This window comes from Macaca nemestrina, chromosome 9 (assembly GCF_043159975.1).
Source record: "Macaca nemestrina isolate mMacNem1 chromosome 9, mMacNem.hap1, whole genome shotgun sequence".
Classification (NCBI taxonomy): domain Eukaryota; kingdom Metazoa; phylum Chordata; class Mammalia; order Primates; family Cercopithecidae; genus Macaca; species Macaca nemestrina.
The window spans coordinates 143,082,426-143,102,661 of record NC_092133.1 but is presented as its reverse complement, the minus strand read 5'-3'; the positions used below and the strand labels follow the sequence as shown (position 1 = coordinate 143,102,661).

At 50.8% G+C, this 20,236-nt stretch overlaps 1 protein-coding gene across 3 annotated transcripts in view; it reads left to right on the top strand.

The window, feature by feature from the left end:
* LOC105490806 (WD repeat domain 37) overlaps positions 1-20,207 on the top strand; it is a 121,683-nt gene extending 101,476 nt beyond the window's left edge. The window contains exons 14-15 of one of the 3 annotated variants that reach the window (XR_011608400.1): positions 14,202-14,332; positions 19,937-20,207. Coding sequence is in view for 2 of the 3 variants with exons in the window: in XM_011756711.3 (XP_011755013.2) it covers positions 14,202-14,252 (51 nt within the window). In the remaining variant the exon portion in view is untranslated. Of the gene's footprint in view, positions 1-14,198; positions 14,593-19,936 lie in introns of those variants that run through there. The other 2 variants (XM_011756711.3, XM_071070549.1) reach the window with 2 other exon arrangements.
* Positions 20,208-20,236: the final 29 nt, after the last annotated feature.

Below are 20,236 nucleotides of genomic sequence, written 5' to 3'. Positions count from 1 at the left end.
GAGGAGAAGCTCTCACGGCCAAGGGCCTGAGGAGATGCTCGTGACACTACCTCAGGGTTCTGCCTCGAACTGAACTCGGGAGAGAGGAAAGAATCGATGATGACTGCAACATTTTGAGAGTGGAGAAGCGAGGAAGAAGAAGGAATTGAAAAGTAAAAAAGGGGGAAAACAGATGATGAGTTCAGTTTTCCAAATGTCAGATTTCAAATCTGTGTGGGACGTGGCTGTCATTTCCTCCCACAGTCATCGAAAGCAGGATCGCCTGTGGTGGGCATGGTGTGAGGGCCGCACCCCAGCAGCACAGAGAGCAGCCTGCTCAATGCCACGTGACCTGCACAGCCACAGCGTTCCATTTCCTTCACGTTTTTTCTTTTTCTTTCCTTCCTTCCTTCTCTCCCTCCCTCCCTCCCTGTTTCCCTTCCCTCCCCTCCCTCCCTCCTTTCCTTCCTTCCTCTTTCTCTCTTTTCCTCCCCTTCCTTTCTTTTTCCTTCCTTCCTCCCCTCCTCTCCCCTCCCCTCCCCATCCCCTCTCTTCTCTTCTTTTCTTTCTTGGAGTCCCACTTTATCACCCAGGCTGGAGTGCAATGACATGATCTCTGCTCACTGCAACCTCCACCTCCTGGGGTCAAGCGATTCTCCTACCTCAGCCTCCCGAGTAGCTGGGATTACAGGCGCCTGCCACCATGCCCGGCTAATTTTTGTATTTTTAATAGAGATGGGGTTTCACCATGCTGGCCAGGCTGGTCTCGAACTCCTGACCTCATGATCCGCCTGCCTTGGCCTCCCAAAACACTGGGATTACTGGTGTGAGCCACCACGCCTGGCCTCCTTCACATTTTCTCAAAAGCGAGAGCAGCCCCACGCACACTGGGAGCTCACTTGAGTACCTTCCTTGGTGCTTCGCCAGTGAAGGAGGGCTTGGGAGCCGCTTTGACCATCATTAAAATAGCATTTCAATCATAATACATCAAAAATGTAGTAATATGAAAACTGAAAAACTCCAGTGATGTTTCAAAGCAATGCAGTTTAAAAAAACCAATTCAATCCATTAACCAAAATAAACTTGGGGGAAACAACGCATTTTCTATGCTGGCAAGCAGATGTCCAAGACTGTGTCTGTTTGGGGTGAAAATGCAGGTTGCATCCTGCAGGAAGCCAGCATGGGGATGGGCTACTCACTCACCTCCCAGGGCAGCGAGGTAGCCGCTGACTCCAGCAGGCCTTGAAACCTCCCCTGCAAACGCAAGAGTATCGTCTCAGGCAGCGCAGCCGCCAGGGCCTCACTGTATCACCCCAAAGCGGGCGAGTTTCTAAATATTCAGCTGCTGGCATCAGCAGCAGAACCCACTACAAGGCTCCAGGCATTCGGATGCCTCCAGCCAGGCCAGCACGCCCACCTTTTCCTGAGCTGCAGGGCAGCCCAGTCATGGAGGTGGGACTCGGCTTTCTTCCTCCACGAGCAGGGACATGGCTTCAGGAACCCACTGGAGGAGATGAGGGGCCTCCATGGTCTCAGCCCTCGCTTTGTGCACGGACTCTGGCCTTGGCACCGGGGCGTCTCCATCCTCCCGAGGGCAGTCGGAGGCTGAATGTCTTCAACAGGAGCACACGCAGGAGAGAGAGCTCAGACGTGCTTGTGGCCAGGATCCACGCGTGTCCTCCTGTGAGAGGGAGACTGTGAAAATCCAGTAGACAATGTCAAAGCGTTGTTTTCCAACACGCGGCCTGAGCGCCTTATGCTTTATGTAGATGAGAGATGGCACAGGCATGGGAAACGGCACAACCTGAAGTCAGCTCTGCAGCTTTCCAAGGTGTGAACGCCTGGGGAGCCAGCAGAGACCCCACCACACCTCAGCGGTCCCAGTGTCCCTGGAAAAGGCCATTTCAGCTGAGCTAGGAAGGCTGAGAACAGTTTCCAAAGAGACTTGTGATTCTGGTCTCCATTTGTGTCCCAAATGAGATCGAGTGAAATGAAGTATATTAATATTTTTTTTTTTGAGATTTTGACAGACCCCAAGTCATAGTAGTTTAAAGAAGACAAAAACTTTATTGTCCTCCCCAATGTGAAACTATTTTAATTAGTTAGGATTAGTTTCAATGGTGAATGATAGAAAACCCCAAATAATAGAGGCCAAAACCCTTGCTATTCGGAGTGTCGTCAGCATTTCAGCAGGAGGTAGTCTCAGTCGCAAACCCAGGCTCTCTGGTCAGAATCTGCATTTTGACAAGATCTGCTGGTGACTTACAGGCATACTAAGCTTTGAAATAAAATGGGGGTTTACTTCTCTCTCATATTTAAGTCCAGAAATGATCTCCCAAAGCTCAGTATGTGCCTCATGAAGTCAGCAAGGCAGACATTTTTTTTTTTCATCTTCCAGCTTCATTCTGTGTGTCCTGTACTCACAGTCATCTCATGCTGCAGGGTGGCTGTGTGTGCTCTGTCCATCACACCCATATTTCAGGTAGGGACGGTTCCCGGAGGGTGCTCAGCACCTTGCCGACATCCTGCTGGCTGGCACGTTCACACGTGGCCCTGTTAGCCGCAAGGGCCTTGCTGACATCCTGCTGGCTGGCATGTTTGCACATGGCCATGTTAGCTGCGAGGACAATGCTCTGCACGTTTTGGTTTCTTCCCTTTCATCCTCCCACCCCTGACCGTTTTTGCCTGGGAGCAAGTGCCTAATAAATCACCTGCTCAAATCTTTGACTCAGAGACTGTTTCTAAGCGAACCCACGCTGAGACAATGAAATCAACACTACCACCCATTTAGTTGCCAGCTGGGTGGAGAGCGGGCTGCTCTTCTGAGATGCTTTTCAGCCTCTGAAGGCTCCTTTCCAGAAGGCCCTGTCTATTTGGGCTACTTGCTTCCAGAGCAATTGCATCTGACTGGATAGCTGATGGGCGATAAGGCCTGTAAACCTCAAGCCACATCTTTAAAGATGAGGGCCCTGATGTTCCACAGTGTGGGAAGTTACTGGGGTCCAGCCAGTGTGTTCTGGGAGCTGCCTGAATGAAGGTCAATTTGTTGTTTTAGTTGGTTGGCTTGTTTAAAAAAAAATTAAATAAGAAATAAGAAAAAACATGCAGTGGCTTTGAGGTAGAACAGAAAATCCAGTGAGCCTGCTCTGTGCCTCTGGCAGAAGAAACTGTGAAGATTTGCATTTAGAAAAACGCCTCCTCAACTTTGGTGGCACCTGATGGTTCATGGTTCCTAAAATTAGAAAATGCTAGAGCCTCGGTTCTTTCTTTCTTTTTTCTTTTCTTTCTTTCTTTCTTTCTTTTCTTTCTTTCTTTTCTTTTCTTTTCTTTTTTTTTTTTGATGGAGTCTCACTCTGTCACCAGGCTGGAGTGCAGTGGTGTGATCTTGGCTCACTGCAACCACCACCTCCTGGGTTCAAGTGATTCTCCTGCCTCAGCCTCCGGAGTAGCTGGGACTATGGGCGCCCGCCACCATGCCTGGCTAATTTTTGTATTTTTAGTAGAGATAGGGTTTCACCATGTTGGTCAGGATGGTCTCGATCTCTTGACTTCATGATCCACATGCCTCGGCCTCCCAAAGTGCTGGGATTACAGGCGAGAGCCACCGCACGAGCCTTGGTTCTATGCAAGTATTTCGGAGACAATTAGACAAACATCCCACAGCCCCATTTTGAAGCCTGGCATTGTGTTGGCTGCAATGAATTCTGGGGGTGGAGGTGGCTAGCGAGAGAGAGTTGGGAGTCTTGTTTTGTTTTGTGTGTCCTGGAGGAGTTTAGGGTTCTGCGGGGTAATATGTGCTTGCAGGTGCAGCAGGAGTAGCTTGCAGGGGCAGCAGGAGTAGCTTTCCCAGGAGAAAGCCCTGTGAGTAGCTTTCTCACAGCAGTTCAGTCCCCGAGCAGACAGAAGAGGTGAAATAGAAACACTTTCTTAATGGCACGGGGACCGTGACACATTCCTTTGATGAACGGTGATGGAGTCAAACATGGGGAAATTCAACATGGACACACCAGTCTCACTATTGCGACATCTGTGTTGTATGGGAGCTAATGGCTTTGAATGAGCCCATATTCATTTTTCTAGCAATTTTGATGTTGACATAAAGAGAGAATGTGTGTGGACGGAGGAGGCTGCCCTGCACAGACTCTGGGTGTACTTTTTGCCAGTGACATTATGTTCCAGAGTCATTTTGCTTGTTTGGTTTTTCTGAAGGGAAAACATCCCCACAGTTTTGGGGACTGCTGTTTCTCTCATGCCACATGTGAAGATCTGTGGGGTCCACCGTCTGCAACTGTGCTGTCCAGCATCAGTTCCATTCACATTGGTTCTTACTTTCAAAGTCTATTCTGTTATAGGGAGAAGACTGCACATATAACACAGCTCGGCGTGGAAAACCTTCCGCCTGGAGGGGTCGCCTTCCTAGAGGTGTGGCGTTGCCCTCCGTTTTGAACAGGCTGTGAGCCGTTTTGTCATTTGGATTTTCTAGATGCAAACAGCAGAAGCCGCTGGCCAATCACCAAAGGGAAAGTGCTGTTAGGATATCAGGGCCGGGAGCTGCAGCAATGTGGGCTGACAGAAGAGAGCTAACGCACTTTTGGAGGTGAGGAGCTGGGCGCTATGCTGGAGACAGCTGGGCAGAAGCAGTTAGCGGGGCGTTTCCTTGTGTCCTTAGCTCAAGAGTCACAGTTTCAGGAGCGAGCATCTCAGAGGTCAGGGTTCATTCACATGCCACCTCCCTTCTAACTGTGTCATTGGGGAGGGGCCTGTCTGGACCCTCTGGCTCCTGTGGCAAGAGACGGTCCCATCAAGTCATCCAAGGGCCTGGAAGGAGGCTCCCAAGGAAAGCAGGAGGGGTGGGTGCTGAGCAGCATCCAGCAGCAAAAATAGGCTCCAGCCCCTGCAGGTGTGGCTGCGCCATCCCAGGGAACGTGCCCCGGCAAGCACTGGTGCTGTTCTCATTACAGGCGGGGTTGGTTTCACTGGACAGGTAACACTTCCTCACCTCTCGCCCTCTGGATTGAAAGCAGGTGCTTTCGAGGGCAGATCACGTGGGCGTGCCGTCTGGTTGCTGGGTCCACGCGGGTTCTCAATCGTGACCTGGCTTGCAAGCTCTTTCCACAGTCAGATAAATGAAGCCGTCGGGGAAGTATCCTCAAACTCTTACAAATAAGCGTGTGATAATGACACATGGGGGCCCTTCTAAGACCTCCGCTAGGCATATCAGTGACTGTGCTCATGAGCGCCGACCTCCGCTAGGCGTTATCAGTGACTGTGCTTGTGAGCACGGACCTCCACTAGGCATATCAGTGACTGTGTCATGAGCGCGGACCTCTGCTAGGCATGTCAGTGACTGTGTCATGAGCGCCGACCTCCGCTAGGCATTATCAGTGACTGTGCTCGTGAGCACGGACCTCCACTAGGCATATCAGTGACTGTGTCATGAGTGCGGACCTCCACTAGGCATGTCAGTGACTGTGTCATGAGTGCGGACCTCCGCTAGGCATGTCAGTGACTGTGTCATGAGCGCCGACCTCTGCTGGGTGTTATCAGTGACAGTGCTCATGAGTGTGGACCTCCGCTAGGCATTATCAGTGACTGTGTCATGAGCATGGACCTCCGCTAGGCATGTCAGTGACTGTGTCATGAGCGCCGACCTCCGCTGGGCGTTATCAGTGACTGTGTCATGAGCATGGACCTCCGCTAGGCATGTCAGTGACTGTGTCATGAGCGCCGACCTCCGCCGGGCGTTATCAGTGACTGTGTCATGAGCATGGACCTCCGCTGGGCGTTATCAGTGACTGTGTCATGAGTGCGGACCTCCCCTAGGCATTATCAGTGACTGTGTCATGAGTGCGGACCTCCCCTAGGCGTTATCAGTGACTGTGTCATGAGTGCAGACCTCCCCTAGGCGTTATCAGTGACTGTGTCACGAGCGCGGACCTCGGCTTGGGGATATCAGTGACTGTGGTCATGAGCGCGGACTTTTGCCAGCCAGCTTCAGAGGAGTGGGGTCTTTCTCCACTCTGCTTCTCCCAGGTGACCATCTTGTGAAGGCGATGTGTTCTTTACACACAAGTTCTGTGTGTATGCGTGTGTGTGTGTTCCACACACAGGACCAAAGTTGAGATAGGCGCCCATTCTCTTGGTCCCACTCATGGCCCCAGTCGGCTGTCAGAAGTGGGTGTTCTCCACATGTACGCACCACGTCAGGGCACAGTGGTCACGTTTCACACCTCAGCAGGTGCCTTGATGTTGACCGGAGGCCCCAAAATCATCTCTTTCTGTGACTTCCAGATCTTAGATTCCCAGGAACTGGAAAACGGCTGTTAGTATCTTTTGGGTCCAAGAAACTTTGTCAGAGCCCTTGTGGGAGAACCATAGATTCTCACTGGATAAAGGGAAGAGTCTCGTGTTAGAGGAACTGCCTGTCTCCCCACATTCTCAGGTTCTGGAGAGCAGCTGAAAGCCATCTGGGTGGAGGTTAAGAGCTCCAACCGTGTAGCTTTGATATATCGGGCAAGTTGCTTAAGCTCTTTAATGCTGTTTCCTCATTTATTGTGTGAGGCCAAAAATACGCATTCCCTAAAGTTGTGAGGGTTAAAAACAGTAATGAAAAGTGAGTGGCAAGTGCTGAGTACATAGTGAAGTACCTGATACTTTTTAGTGTAAGGTAAGTAGCAAGAAAGCATGAAATTTATTTCCATTTATTCTGACTACATGCCATAAACCATCTACGCACAGAGCACTGTACTGGGTGCCATGAATGACAGAATAAGAGTAACAGGTGCATGAAAAACGTAGAAGACAAATGGGACAGAGCTAGGTTGCAGAAGACTTAAAAAGTTTATGTATTTACTTTTTTAATGGACACATTGTACATGTTTATGGGGTATGATTTGTTGTTTCCATGCATATCTGTATTGTGTAATGATCCAGTCAGGGTAGTGTGTGTGCCCATTGCCTCAAGCATGGATCATTATGTGTATCATGCATCATTATGTATCATGCATGTACCATCATCATGCATCATTATGCATCATCATACATGTATCATTATGTATCATCATGCATGTATCATTATGTATTGCCTCATGCATGTATCATCATCATGCATCATTATGCATCATTGTGCATGTATTATGATGTATCACCTCATACATGTATTATGTATCACCTCATGCATGTATTATCATGCATCACCTCAGGCATGTATCATGCATGTACCATCATCATGTCTCATTATGCATCATTGTGCATGTATCACCATGTATCATGCATATGTCATCATGCACAACCACATGCGTGTATCATTTCTTTGTGGCGAGAACACTCAGAAGCCTCTCTTCTCGCTATCTTGTCTTATACGTTATTTTATTGTTAACCGAAGTCAGCCTGTTGTGCAATAGAACAATCTCTCCTCATCCCCTGTCCTCATCCTCCCCTCCCAAGCTTCCATAACCACTGTTTACTCTCTGCTCCTAGGAGATCAACTTAATTTTTTTTTTTTTATTTTTGGATTTTACATACAAGAAATCCAAAATCCATACAGGAAATCCATACAAGAGCTCCATACGAGATCACTCAGTACTTGCCTCTCTGTACCTGGCTTATTTCACTTAACATGATGTCCACCAAGCTCATCCATATTGTCACAGATGCTGGGATTTCATTTTTTTCATGGGAGAATAGTATTCCGTTGTGTATCTACACCACATCTTCTTTATTCATTCTCCGTTGTTGGGCACCAAGGGCGATTCCATACCTTGGCGATTATGAACAGTGCTGCGATAAGTGTGGGGGTGCCGATGTCCCCTCAACCCACAGATTTCCTGTCACCTGGGTCTCTACCCGGCAGTGGGTTGCTGAGTCCCATGGTTGTTCTGTTTGTGTTTTTTTGAGGAACCTCTCTGCTCTTTTCCTGAGTGGCCGTACGGAGCTATAGAACTTTAGGCCTATGAGAGATAAGCCCTCCAGGACACATGCCATTTTCAGAAGGGCAAACTGGAGCCCAGGAAGGTCGGGTGCCTTGACCAAGGCAGGCAGAGTGTGAAAGAGGAAGTGTTAGAACCGCAACTGGTTTTCCTCTCCAGCCTCTTTTGTGAAGATTGGATGCCAAGGTCATATAGGAAGCACTATGGATTATGTAGTAGGTGCTGTGTGCCATACATTAAGATTACGTTGTAAATAGCAGGCACTATGTATTGTATATCAGCATGATGCACTGGGTCCTGTTTTCTGGGAGCCTGGCATCTGGCAGGTTCAAAGAACTTGCAAGGTCCACAGGAAGAAATCTGGGACAGCCCAGGGAGCATCACTGAAAGAATTGGCCTGGAATGGAAGCCCCACAGCTCACCTGGGGGGAGCAGAGGGAGGATAGGGGTGAGGAGGGAGAGGGCCAAGGGGAGCAGGGGAGGACCGGGGGTGCAGGAAGAGCACTAGGGGTGCACAGGAGAGCAGGGTGCAAGGAAGACAGCGGGGATGGCGGGTCCCGGGAGAGGGGAGGAGGGGAGGCAGGCCACCGGCCACCCTGACTTCAGCCAGGAGACCCATTTCGGAGGCTCAAAGGGTCCTGAGTTTGTGGAGATTCTGCAGCCACAGTGGGAAGCCCATACCTGTGCTGGATGCGCAGATTGAGGGGGCTCCTGGGGGACTGTGTTCCTCTCCCCAGGGGCCATAGGACAGCGGCTGCTTGTCTCACAGGTATTTATTGGGGTTTTCACTACCTGCCAGGACTTTGCTGCCCATGTCATACATTTCATGTAACCTGTAGGTGTAGAGGCCTCATTTTCAGACAAAGACGAATTAATATCAGAAGGTGTCTTGTTGGAGGTCATGGCTGGAGCTGGTTGGTCAGGCTCAGACTCAGGCTGGCTTCCCTCCATGTGACAAATGGCTCCCATGTCACCTTTCCCTGACTATGAGGAGCTCCCAAAGGCCAAGGATGGGATGGCCGCCTGGACAATTCAGACCTAAGGAAGGGCTCCTGGCCTCTTCCCCGAGAGCCTCCAAGCTGACTGTTCTCTTCCTGGTCAGCAGCTCATGACCCCCGGTGGCTTCCTTGAGCTGGGACTTGACTGAAACCCCTGGGACTGGCCCTCCAGCCGCCCTGACCTCAGGGGGTCAAGGTGCTCACTGGGCCAGTGCTCAGGAGGCTCCGTGCTGGCTGGAAAATCCTCTATCTGAAGCTTTGACCCAGGTAGGAGCCTGGAGAGGTGACGTCCTGGCAGGCCTCTCCCGCAAACCCCAGAATCACAAGTGACCACACCAGGTCCAGTGCCCGTGGCAGCAGCGGGAGCCATTTCCAGGGGCAGCTTTGGGGGTTTTCTCCACTGTAATTGTCCTTCAAGTCTTAAAAAGAGCCCTGAGTAGGAGAGAAAAAGTATCTTCAAAGAAAACTCCCTTCATCTTGAAGAAAGTGAAGCGTCTGCGACAGCCTTGTGCTCATCGTATTGCAGTAGAATTTTAGGCTCTGTCACTCTTGTGACTTCATTCGATTGGCATCGATATTTTGAAAATAATGATTTTTCCTAATTGTAAATGTAAAATGTATTAATTATAGAAACATCATCCACAAGCCTCTCACTCAGAGAGAGGCACCGATAACTGTTTCTCTCCATGGAGTACATTCCACTGTCCCGTTTTCCCACCGCACCGCGAGGCCTGACGCTTTCCTCTGTCATGAACGGCTCTGATACAACGTGAAATGGAATTCCATCTCAGACAAGCACCGTGATCACTGACCCCTCACTCCTCAATGCCTGTGTGTCATCGAGCACCTCACCTGTGCTGTGTATTTCTCTTTAGGGTCACAAAGTAATTGCCCTGTCATCTCTGTGGGCAAGGAGATCTCTCCCGAGTTTGATTGGTTTTTCTGTTTTCTTAGGATAGAAATTTCTCTAGCAGTCATTGGACTATTGAAAACACAAATAAGTCTCACTTCATACACTAGAAAACTTCATAATATAAGGTTTATGTTTGCCATGAGAGGAAACAAAATGTCTTAAATGCGTTCACACATCCTAAGAACAATGGCATGAAACGGTCAAGGAAAAGTTCCTTCTGATAGTAAAAAAATTCACCCCCTTATTAAACCAATGATAAAGTTGCACCAGATTAGGGTTTAGTTCTGAAACTCTGTGCTTTTAGATATTTGGTCCATTAGGATTTCCTGGTGGGAGACACACGCACGTAAGTCTCTTGATGGTGGGGCTCCGGTTCCCTGGCCGAGACCACGTGTGTGTCTTCAGACAGATGCATCCTCTGCAGGTGTCTGATGACCACAGTGAGGTGGGTGTGTTGATTATAATCTACTGTCATAGACACCTTACCTCATTACGCTGAACCAGGAAGGGCACAATTGATATTCTCAGGTTTTTTAATCCCTTAAGAAGAAAAGATAATTAAAAAACTCTTTTCACTCAAGAAGCATACGATAGAATCCGATCATACAAACAAAGGGTATTCCCACTGATTTGAAAATTACAGGTTGAATCCCTGAGACAAATATCTTCCCTGCTTTCAGGTAAATCACTGTCTACAGGTGAGATAACCATGTATAAAACTACATCAAATTGTGTTGTGGTGTGTTTTGATCTCCTTTATCCACACCACTATCAGTGAAGAGTTATTGACACGATATTAGCTAATCATAACAACCATTATTTATTAGTGGCTATTATATATCAGACATTTTACACACTTTATTTCTAGTCTTCCAGAAACCCTGCATGAGAGCTGCTCTATTTTTTTTCGAGAAGAAGTTTCTCTCTTGTTGTAGTAAGGGCTACAGTAAAGTGTCACGATCTTGGCTCACTGCAACCTCCGCCTCCTGGGTTCAAGTGATTCTCCTGCCTCAGCCTCCCAGGTAGCTGGGATTACAGATGCCACCACACCTGACTAATTTTGTATTTTTAGTGGAGACAGGGTTGCACCATGTTGGCCAGGCTGGTCTCGAACTCCCAACCTCAGGTGATCCGCCCACCTCAGCCTCCCAAAGTTCTGGGATTACAGGCATGAGCCACCACGCCCAGCCTGAGCTGCTGCTGTTCTTATGTGATAGACGGGAAAGCACATTGGAGGCATTGGTTGGTTAGGTGGTGGGGCCAGGCCGCACATCCAGGCTGAATTTTCTCCACGTGGCTGTGGGAATCCCACCACCTGCAGCGCCTCCCAGAGGATCGCACGTACTGTCCAGGCGCTAGTAAGTGCTTTTAGGTACAGCTTGCTGTGTTCTGTCTCCATATGGCCAAATTAAGCATTCAGTTTTAATTAAACTAATAAGAGGTGTCATTGGATGTGGTTAGAAAAGTGTGGCATGTTCTGACACCTAGTGGTTTTAAGTATTTTCATCTGCTATGTGGCTTACGTGTGCCATGATGGCAGGACCCAGTGAGTTCGGGTCCCGCTGGGCACAGGGCTGGCTCTCAGGGTCCCAGCGGGGGTGGAGGTGTGCACAGGTGGCCTTGGCATGTCCTCAGCCTTCCCTGTGGGCTGTGGGCTGCAGGCTGGGCTGTGCCTGTATCTGGGCAGCTTACCCAGGGCTCCCTGGTGTGACTTCCTTTGATGCCCGTAGCAGCCCTGTGGGGCAGCTGGAGGTAAAGTTTGTGTTGCAGGAGGAACTGATGCACCTGCCTTTCCTTTTGGCTTTGTAGTGCTTTCTTCATTCATTCATGAACCCTCAAAATAGAATTTGAGGGCTTACTTTTTACTAGGTAAATCACAACATCTCCGAGCTTGGAAGGGCCGGGGCAGCAGGGGAAAGAAAGTTGTGGAGATTGGAGTCTGAGTGACCCACGGTGGGGCATAGGGAGAGGCGGTCCCTGGACGCAGCTGGGCAGCCCTTGGTGCCTGGCCAGGCCCCACAGTGGCCACCCCATGCCCCTCCCAGTGCCTTCACCACCACAGCCCCATGCCCTGCTGTACTCCCAGCACAACCTTGGGAGGTTGAGTGAGCACGTGAGTGGGAAGAGGGGGCTTCCAAGACCATCCACATCCCACAACTCCGGGAATGTGTCCGAGGTTTCCATGGGGGAGTCGTGTTTTCTTGTGTTGTCTAAACCACTGCTGTTCCATCGTCTGCTAAAGCAGCTGAAATGGTTTCCCAAACAGAGTGAAAGAACACTTGGCTAAATGTGCTTTGCTGAGGAATTCCTGCCCCTCCTACACTCCCCCCACCCCCAATGACACCTGGAATTGAGCGGGGGCCCTGGAGCCACCCCTTGGCTGGTCAGGGTGGGCTGTTGATTGCCCGTAAGCAGCCACGCCCCTGTCCTTGGCCTCCAAGCTGTGCGAGGACGGCTCACACCAGCAATGCCGAGATTGGCTCAGGGAGTCCAAGTGCACATTCTATTTTGGAGAATTCTATCCACCGAAATTTACTGACTTATACAAGAAGCCATGATCTTCGCTTTCTTTTATTTAATGATACATGATGTCCACGTGAACTAGGCAGCTTCCGGCGGCTCCAGAAGAGAGCAGTGGTGTTCGGATCTTCTGTGTCATCCTGAGCTGGCAGCAAGGGGCTCCCAGGAGGAGTCAAGTTTGACACCCCCACTCCTCCCCCAGAGGCCAAGCTCGCCCCTTCCCCAAAAGTGCAGAGCCCTGAGGTCTCTCACCTCACGACACTCCTAGGTGGCAGGCACCACTGGGGCTGTCATCATCCACAGATGAACTAGCAAGCTTGAGGGAGTCTAATGCTTTTCTGAAATGACAGCCAGAAAGTGGCAGGGCTGTTTCGTTCCAAAGCCCTCTCCCCTCACTCCACACAGAGCTGGCTGCCTGCGGGGCTTGGAGTTCCAGGAGACAGGGAGGAGGTACTAATGTCTTCACTTGCAAAAAACTCATGCTCAGCATAAAAGTCTTAACGTGGGAAGCCAGCAGGCATGGCGAGGTGGTGTGTGGCCTCATGCACATCTGTGTGGCGTAGGGGACATCGTTTGGGGGCATCTCCAAGAAAAATGAGCAGGGCCAGGGCTGATGGAGGCCGGGGTCAGGAGGGCCCTGGAGGGATGGGCAAGCACATGCGAGTGGTAATCAAGCCACCTTCAGGAAGCCGTGAGAAGGGTTCAGGGAAGCTGATGAAAGGCCCAGATCTGGGCATCACCAGTGCATGGAGGGCTGAGTGGGCAGGAGAGGCCTGAAGAGCAAAGAGCACTCAGAGCCTGGAGAACAACTGGCCCAGGGGATGTCCAAGAGGCTGGCACGGAGGGGGCTGGTAACCGAGCCTGATCACACAGCTCCTGCCTCTGCTCCCTTCTGAGGCTCTCGTGTGCTAAATCTAGCACACACACACATATGCACACACACGTACACATGCATGCATATGAAACACATGGCACACACATGCACATGCATACACACAATACACATGCACACAATGCACACGTGCACACAGCACACACATGCATACATACAATACATGTGCACACAGCACACACATGCAGAGCAATGTCTATGAGTGCAAAGCACACACATGCACACACACGTCCAATGTACACACAGCATATGCTCACACACATGCATACACATGCACACAATGCACACATGCACACGTGCACACAGTACACACACACATGCATACACACAATACATGTGCACACAGTACACACATGCAGAGCAATGTCCATGAGTGCAAAGCACACACATGCACATACACGTCCAGTGTACACACAGCATATGCTCACACACATGCATACACATGCACACAATGCAACACATGTACATGTGTGCAAAGCACACATGTGCACGCTCATGTGTACACACTCCCCACAGAGTTCTGACTGGAAATGCTCAGGCAGGAGCAGCATTGGAAGGAGGCCCCTGGTGGGTGTGGAGACGGGACATAACCCACACTAGCCCAGGACACCATCAGCTCCTCTACCCCAGGCTATTGCCCTCGGAAGAGCAGTGGCCCCCTCCCTGTGGGATCCCTCACGTCCTCCTCCTCCCCTCTGTCTGAGACCCACCAGCCCACCCTTATATCCCTGGGGTCTCTTCCCTTTCCTCTCACTTGGAGCCATGCGCTGTCCCCCTGCCCAGACATCCATGTCCACACTGCTCACCACCCCACCAGTGGTGAGAGCTTACCTAGGATCTTCCCTTTGCAAGAAAGAAGAGAAGGGATAAATACTTATTTTTCCTTCTCAGGGACAGTAATAATGGTCATTTTCTTTTCCTTTTCTTCTTAAACGTCTCATTATGGAAATGTTCAAACACCTGCAAAGTAGAACAGAATGAGCCCCAATGCCGTCATCTCTGGGCTGTCTCCTTTGATCTGATCCCCGCCTGCCCTCCTACGTCCCACGCTGATTCCTTTGAGGCAAACATCGGATGACATCTGGGCATTGGATTCTGAAACGTGAGTGTGAAGGAGACGGGGCGTGTGGCTGCTAAGTCTGCTCAGAAGTCGTAGCCTTCGGGGAACCGATCACTATTTTGAAATGTCAGGACACGTGGACAGGGAAGAACTTAGTCGAAGTTTTGCTGTGACGAGGGCGTGTCTTCAGGAAGAGGCTTGTGCGGCATCATCCTCAGCTTCTCATGAGGTGGCGTTGGTCACGCGGTTCTTGGTTATTCCATAAAATCTTAGGGTCTTGTGTTGTGTTGGTTGTTTTTTCATGTGTATGACTAAGCCTAGCAAGCCAGGCCCCTGGGACGCCGATTTACAGGCTGTGTCCTCTCAGTGACAGCGCCCAGCTCCCGTTTCCTCCATCCTGCAGTAAGAGCTGTTAACATCACAGAGCTCACTGCATGCAGCCGCAGAGGGAGCGGCTCCCCTCCCGCCTCTCGGGCTCTCCTCGCCTGTGTTCTGCACCAGAGAGTGAGCTACGGGGCGGCCTGGCCTTGTCCTCTCATTCCATCAGCCGCTGGCACAGTGCCTCATAGGCAGTAGGTGCTTAACAGATGTTCAGCTAAACTCCTTTCAAGCTACATAAAATACCCGTATTTGGCTTCGTGGAACTGCATGAGCGATTATAGATGTTCAACTAAACTCCTTTCAAGCTACATAAAGTACCCGTATTTGTCTTCGTGAAAGGCTCGTGCTGGTTGAGTGAGAAAAAGCAGCTCCCGGGCCCTCTGGTGATCAGCTTCAGCCTTGGGCGTGTCTGTGCCTCCCTCTCCCACCTGCCCCCACACCTATGAGACCGTAGGTCATGCTTGGCCAGGCCTGGCAGTGAATTTCTGAATCTACTTTACATTCTTTTGAAAAAATGATCTGGTGTGGAGTTAGCTGTCGAGGGAAGCCAGGAGGTTTGTGTGCAATGCTGGAGGGATCGGGAGGGCTGGGCAGTCCCAGGGTGATGTGGGGCCCTGAGTCCCAGGCCCTGAGCCCATGGGCACGAGGGGCAGGTCAACTGGGAGCAGTTGTATTGCACCAGATCCTGCGACTCTTAGATGCCAACGTGTCCTCATGCCCTGTTTAATTCCTCCTCCATCAGAGCCTCCTGAGTAGCTGAGACCACAGGCATGCTACCACCACACCTGGTTAATTTTTGTATTTTTGTTTTGTGGAGATGGGATCTTGCTATGTTGCCCAGGCTGGCCTCAAACTCCTGGCCTCAAGTGATCCTCCCACCTTGGCCACCCAAAGTGTTGGGATTGCAGGTGAGAGCCACCACCCCAGGCCCTGATATTTTTTGATATTGACTAAATACTGAAAGGATAAAAAGCTCCTACTGAGTTGACCACGAGGCTGTCTCCTTCACTGTCCAGAGAGGAGTGCTGGGGCCTGCAATGCTCAGAGGCAGTGGATGAGAATGTGGACAGTCACTTTCCCTGTGCTTGACTTCTCACACAACCATCTCATACCTCAGAGCTATGGGCTCGTGGTCTATGGAGGGGCCACGTGCTCAGGGTAGAGCTATGGGCTCGTGGTCTATGGAGGGGCCACATCCTCAGGACAGAGATGGGTGTATGTGGTCTATGGAGGGGCCACGTCCTCAGGACAGAGCTGTGTGCACGTGGTCTATGGAGGGGCCACATCCTCAGGACAGAGCTGTGTGCACGTGGTCTATGGAGGGGCCACATCCTCAGGACAGAGATGGGTGTATGTGGTCTATGGAGGGGCCACGTCCTCAGGACAGAGCTGTGTGCACGTGGTCTATGGAGGGACCACATCCTCAGGGCAGAGCTGTGTGCTTGTGGTCCTCTCCCTACCACTCTGTTCTCCAGCCCCCTGATTCCACACGGCATCCCCTTCCCATCACTCCATACCAAGCCCAAATGTTCCATCCATGAAGATTCATGAGGTCGTTTCCTTTGGAGCATGAGGCACATTCTCCTGTGGTCCTGACCTCTGAGCAGTGGGAACACCTTTCCATGTGGAGGTTCTCAGCGACCTCGGTTTTGGGTTTCGTCAAGCAATGTGTAACCCTCACAGGCCAGCGGATGGAGGCTGCTCTGGGGTCCTCTGTGTTTGTGCTGTTGATTGTCCTTGGTCTCCTCCCAGCTTTGTCTCTGTTGATTAAATGCTTTCTTTTGGGAAAGCTGGCCCTCTAAGGGCAGTGGCTTCCTGAAACCCTCCAGGGAGAGTGCATTTCTGTCATCGAGTTTAACTCAACTAACGGAACCGGATTTAATAGATTCAAAGTGGATGAAGGTGTGTCAGTCACAGAGCATAAGGACCACTGCTGTGGCCACTTTGTCCTTTAACCCCGTGCACACCTATCAGATTTTGAGAATCAGAGTGGATGGCGGTTACTTTCTGTGGGAACATGCACTTAGCTGAAACCCCTTACTAAGATGATCTGTCATCAACTTCAGGTTTCATGCTTTAAAAATATTCTCAACAAGAGAGAAAAATAACATAGGAGACTTGACTGTCTGGGGTGAGGGCAGGCTTGAGGAAAGACTGGGCAGATGTGTGGAGCCGTTATGTTTGGAGGGGTTACCAAGAAGCAGACCCCCCATTGCCAAGAATGAGGGCCTTTTCAGGCAGGAGGGGCTCCTCTGTGAGTGACAGCGAGGACCAACCCCAGGAGCCACTTCTGGGGCCCACGAAGAGATGAGGCTGGAGACCTTTCTGTCCCTGGGCCATGAAACCATCCCTCCTGACATTCTGATTCTCCATGCTCAGTGGCTCTGGCCAGGGACCACTGACCCACCTTGCAACTCTGACACCTTTGAGGTTCGTCTTGAACCCTCTTTACACCTGCAGTTCTTTTTCATTCTCTGCCCATAACCCTGACCCCTTGGTTTACCATCTATGGGGTAATTTATCATAAGGCCCAAGAAATGAGATGCTCTTTAGGGGGCTGACATCCCACCCGGAGGAACAGCCCACACCTGCGGATGAGGGGGAGGCATCAGAATCTCCTGGGGTGTTTTCAGAGCCGCCCCCACCTCCACCTCTGCCTCCACCTGAGGCCCCCCACATCCTCCCTTGAGTGGAGAATCACTGTGGTTAACGTGAAGCACACAGACAAAAAAAAAAAAAAATGCAGGCACCCACAGCTTGGCCTGAGGGCGGTAGGGTGGGGCTGGAGACGCGAGGTGGACGAGAGCAACACCTCCAAATGCAGGCCCACGGCCTGGCCTGAAGGGCGGTAGGGTGGGACTGGAGACGGGGTGGGTGAGAGCAATACCTCCAAACAAGACATCTTATCCCAGCCCCTCCGGCTGCAGCGTTGGAGCCCTGTGCTCAGCATGGCTGTAATTTTAGTCTATTTTCTGGGTGACAGTGAGAAATTAAAGTCTCTTCAGCCAGCACAGGGATGTCCCTTTCTGGGCCTGCCGTGCCCACAGTTAAGTCCCTGGAAAGCAGCAAAATGTGTCACGGAGAAAACACTCTACTGGATTCTGGGGCGCTCAGTCCACACACACTGACGTGGAGCTGCGGTGCGAACCCCTGAGATGTTTAGGAATCCCTTCCACCGCAGTTCCCACCTGGCTTAGTATTCTACAGGAAATTACCAGCCACACCCATGCTCCGTGTGTTATGGCAAATCTGGGAGAGGACTCAGAACATCTCAGATTTCATAACCCTTCAACCCCTCAAGCCTCCATTGGCAGCCCTGGGAAGTAGGAGGCTAAGGCTGCGTTCACACACTGGTGAGAAAACCAAGGCGCAAAGTCATGCAGGCAGTGATTAGTTCATTTTATGCAGTTAATGAGAAGCGGGCTTAAGGCTTGAAGGCAGCTCTTTTCACTTCCGGCCCTGTGCTATTAGAACAAGTTCATTTACAGTAAATCTGTAAGGCTAATGTCGGGCTAGTAACTGCTGCTCAGGCAGAGGCCACTAATTGATGTAACTGTTGTAAAAAGGAAAAGGTTTTGTTTGTTTGTTTTGAGATGGAGTCTCACTCTGTCACCAGGCTGGAGTGCAGAGGCCGGATCTCGGCTCACTGCAACCTCCGCCTCCTGGGTTCAAACGATTCCCCTGCCTCAGCCTCGAGTAGCTGGGATTACAGGTGCATGCCACCGCGCCAGGCTAATTTTTTGTATTTTAGGATAGATTGGTTTCACCATGTTGGTCAGGCTGGTCTCGATCTCCTGACCTCGTGATCTGCCTGCCTCTACCTCCCAAAGTGCTGGGACTCCAGGCATGAGCCGCCATGCCCAGCCAGGAAAAGGTTTTAGAGCCAATTGTGTCCCTTCTTTGGGGTGGGTGGACACGTTATATAGTCTTGAGACCCCCAGAACTTTGCTTGATGAAAAACGCCCAACAACCCAGGAAAGAACAATTTTACTTAATATTTTTATTCACTTAACAGAAACATTCACTTATCAGATATCACTGAAGTGCAATTTACAGAACTTAAAGGCAAATTAACATATGTAAATTCATATTTTAAGGTTTTGGATTTTTTTTTACAAATATTACAAATGTACATCCATTGATACAATATTGCCATTCAATCATGCTTTTATTATGTACATACCTTCAATTAGAATTACTATGTATTAAGTTCATTTTGCTTACAAAATGCTGAAAACTAACGGGGTGCGCTGGGAGAGATTTTTTTAACTGATGCATAAACTGCAGAGAGATAGAAATCTCGGGCCTGTGTGAAAAGAGGCCCTGGGACCCAGGTGATCTTGCCTTGGTGTTTAGGGGTTGCTCATCCCTCCAGCCTCGGCTTTAGGATGATGAGTTGGGAAATAAAGTGTTCCTCTCACCAGGGTTCGATCTGCCTATGGTTCCCGCAGGGGCGATATTGTTTCGTGCGCATCTCTAGAGGTCGGCACGGTGGCTCATGCCTGTAATCCCAGCACTCTGGGAGGCCAAGGTGGGCAGATCGCTTGAGGCCAGGAGTTTGAGACCAGCCTGGGCAACATGGCGAGACCCCATCTCTACCAAAAATACAAAATTAGCCAGTCTCATAAGCCGGTCTCAAAAAAGTAAACAGATGTCTAGAGATGTGGCCACTAGTGTTCCTTCTGGTGGGAGGTCAGATCACGTGGACACATTTAGGAGAGTCCAAAAATGACTACAGTGACTCCCTGTGCACAAGGCGTCAGGAACCCAGCAGGGCTTCCCTAGCCTTGAGCATGAACCTGCTGCCTAGGAACCCAGCGAGGCTCCCCCAGCCCCAGCATGAACCTGCCACATAGGAACCCAACGGGGCTCCCCCAGCCCCAGCATGAACCTGCCACATAGGAACCCAGCGAGGCTCCCCCAGCCCCAGCATGAACCTGCTGCGTGGATCCCTTGGTGGGGATGGTGCCTAAGACGACCTCCTCCTGGGTGGGGGCCATGGCAGCAGAACAAAGGAGCCAGGAGCTTTGGGACAGGGACTAACAAGACAGCAAGAAAGGGAAGAGGCAGGGAGAAGAGAAAGGGGCAAGAAGGGAAGTGAAGTGGCTGAGGGGAGAGTGAGTGGAAGGTGGTGCCAGCCGCCTCTCAGGCTTCCCTGAAACGGCCTGAGAAGGAAGCTCCCTCTGTCTTCACCACATCTTTGGTCCCCTGTGGCCTCTGCTCCTGCCTCCTCACTTCCCCACCATCCTTCCTTCACTTTCTCAGATTCAAAATTTGGGAGAAGTTTGACAGGAGCCACCAGCAGCCCAGCGTTGCCAGAAACAGCCCTGCTCATGCAGTGGTGAGGCCCGTGCCGTGTCCTGCAGCCGCCTGCCTGGCCCCACACGGTGGCAAAATACCAAAAGACCCTAAAATACCAGCGAGACGGGATTGGTCTGTCCCTGCTAAGAGCTGCCTGGGGGTGCTACGGCCTCGCCTGCAACACAGAGCTTCTAAATTTCCACCTCCAACCGCGAGCTCTGCAAAAACCGCAGGCGAGGACAGGCTTTGGGGGGGTGTGGGACG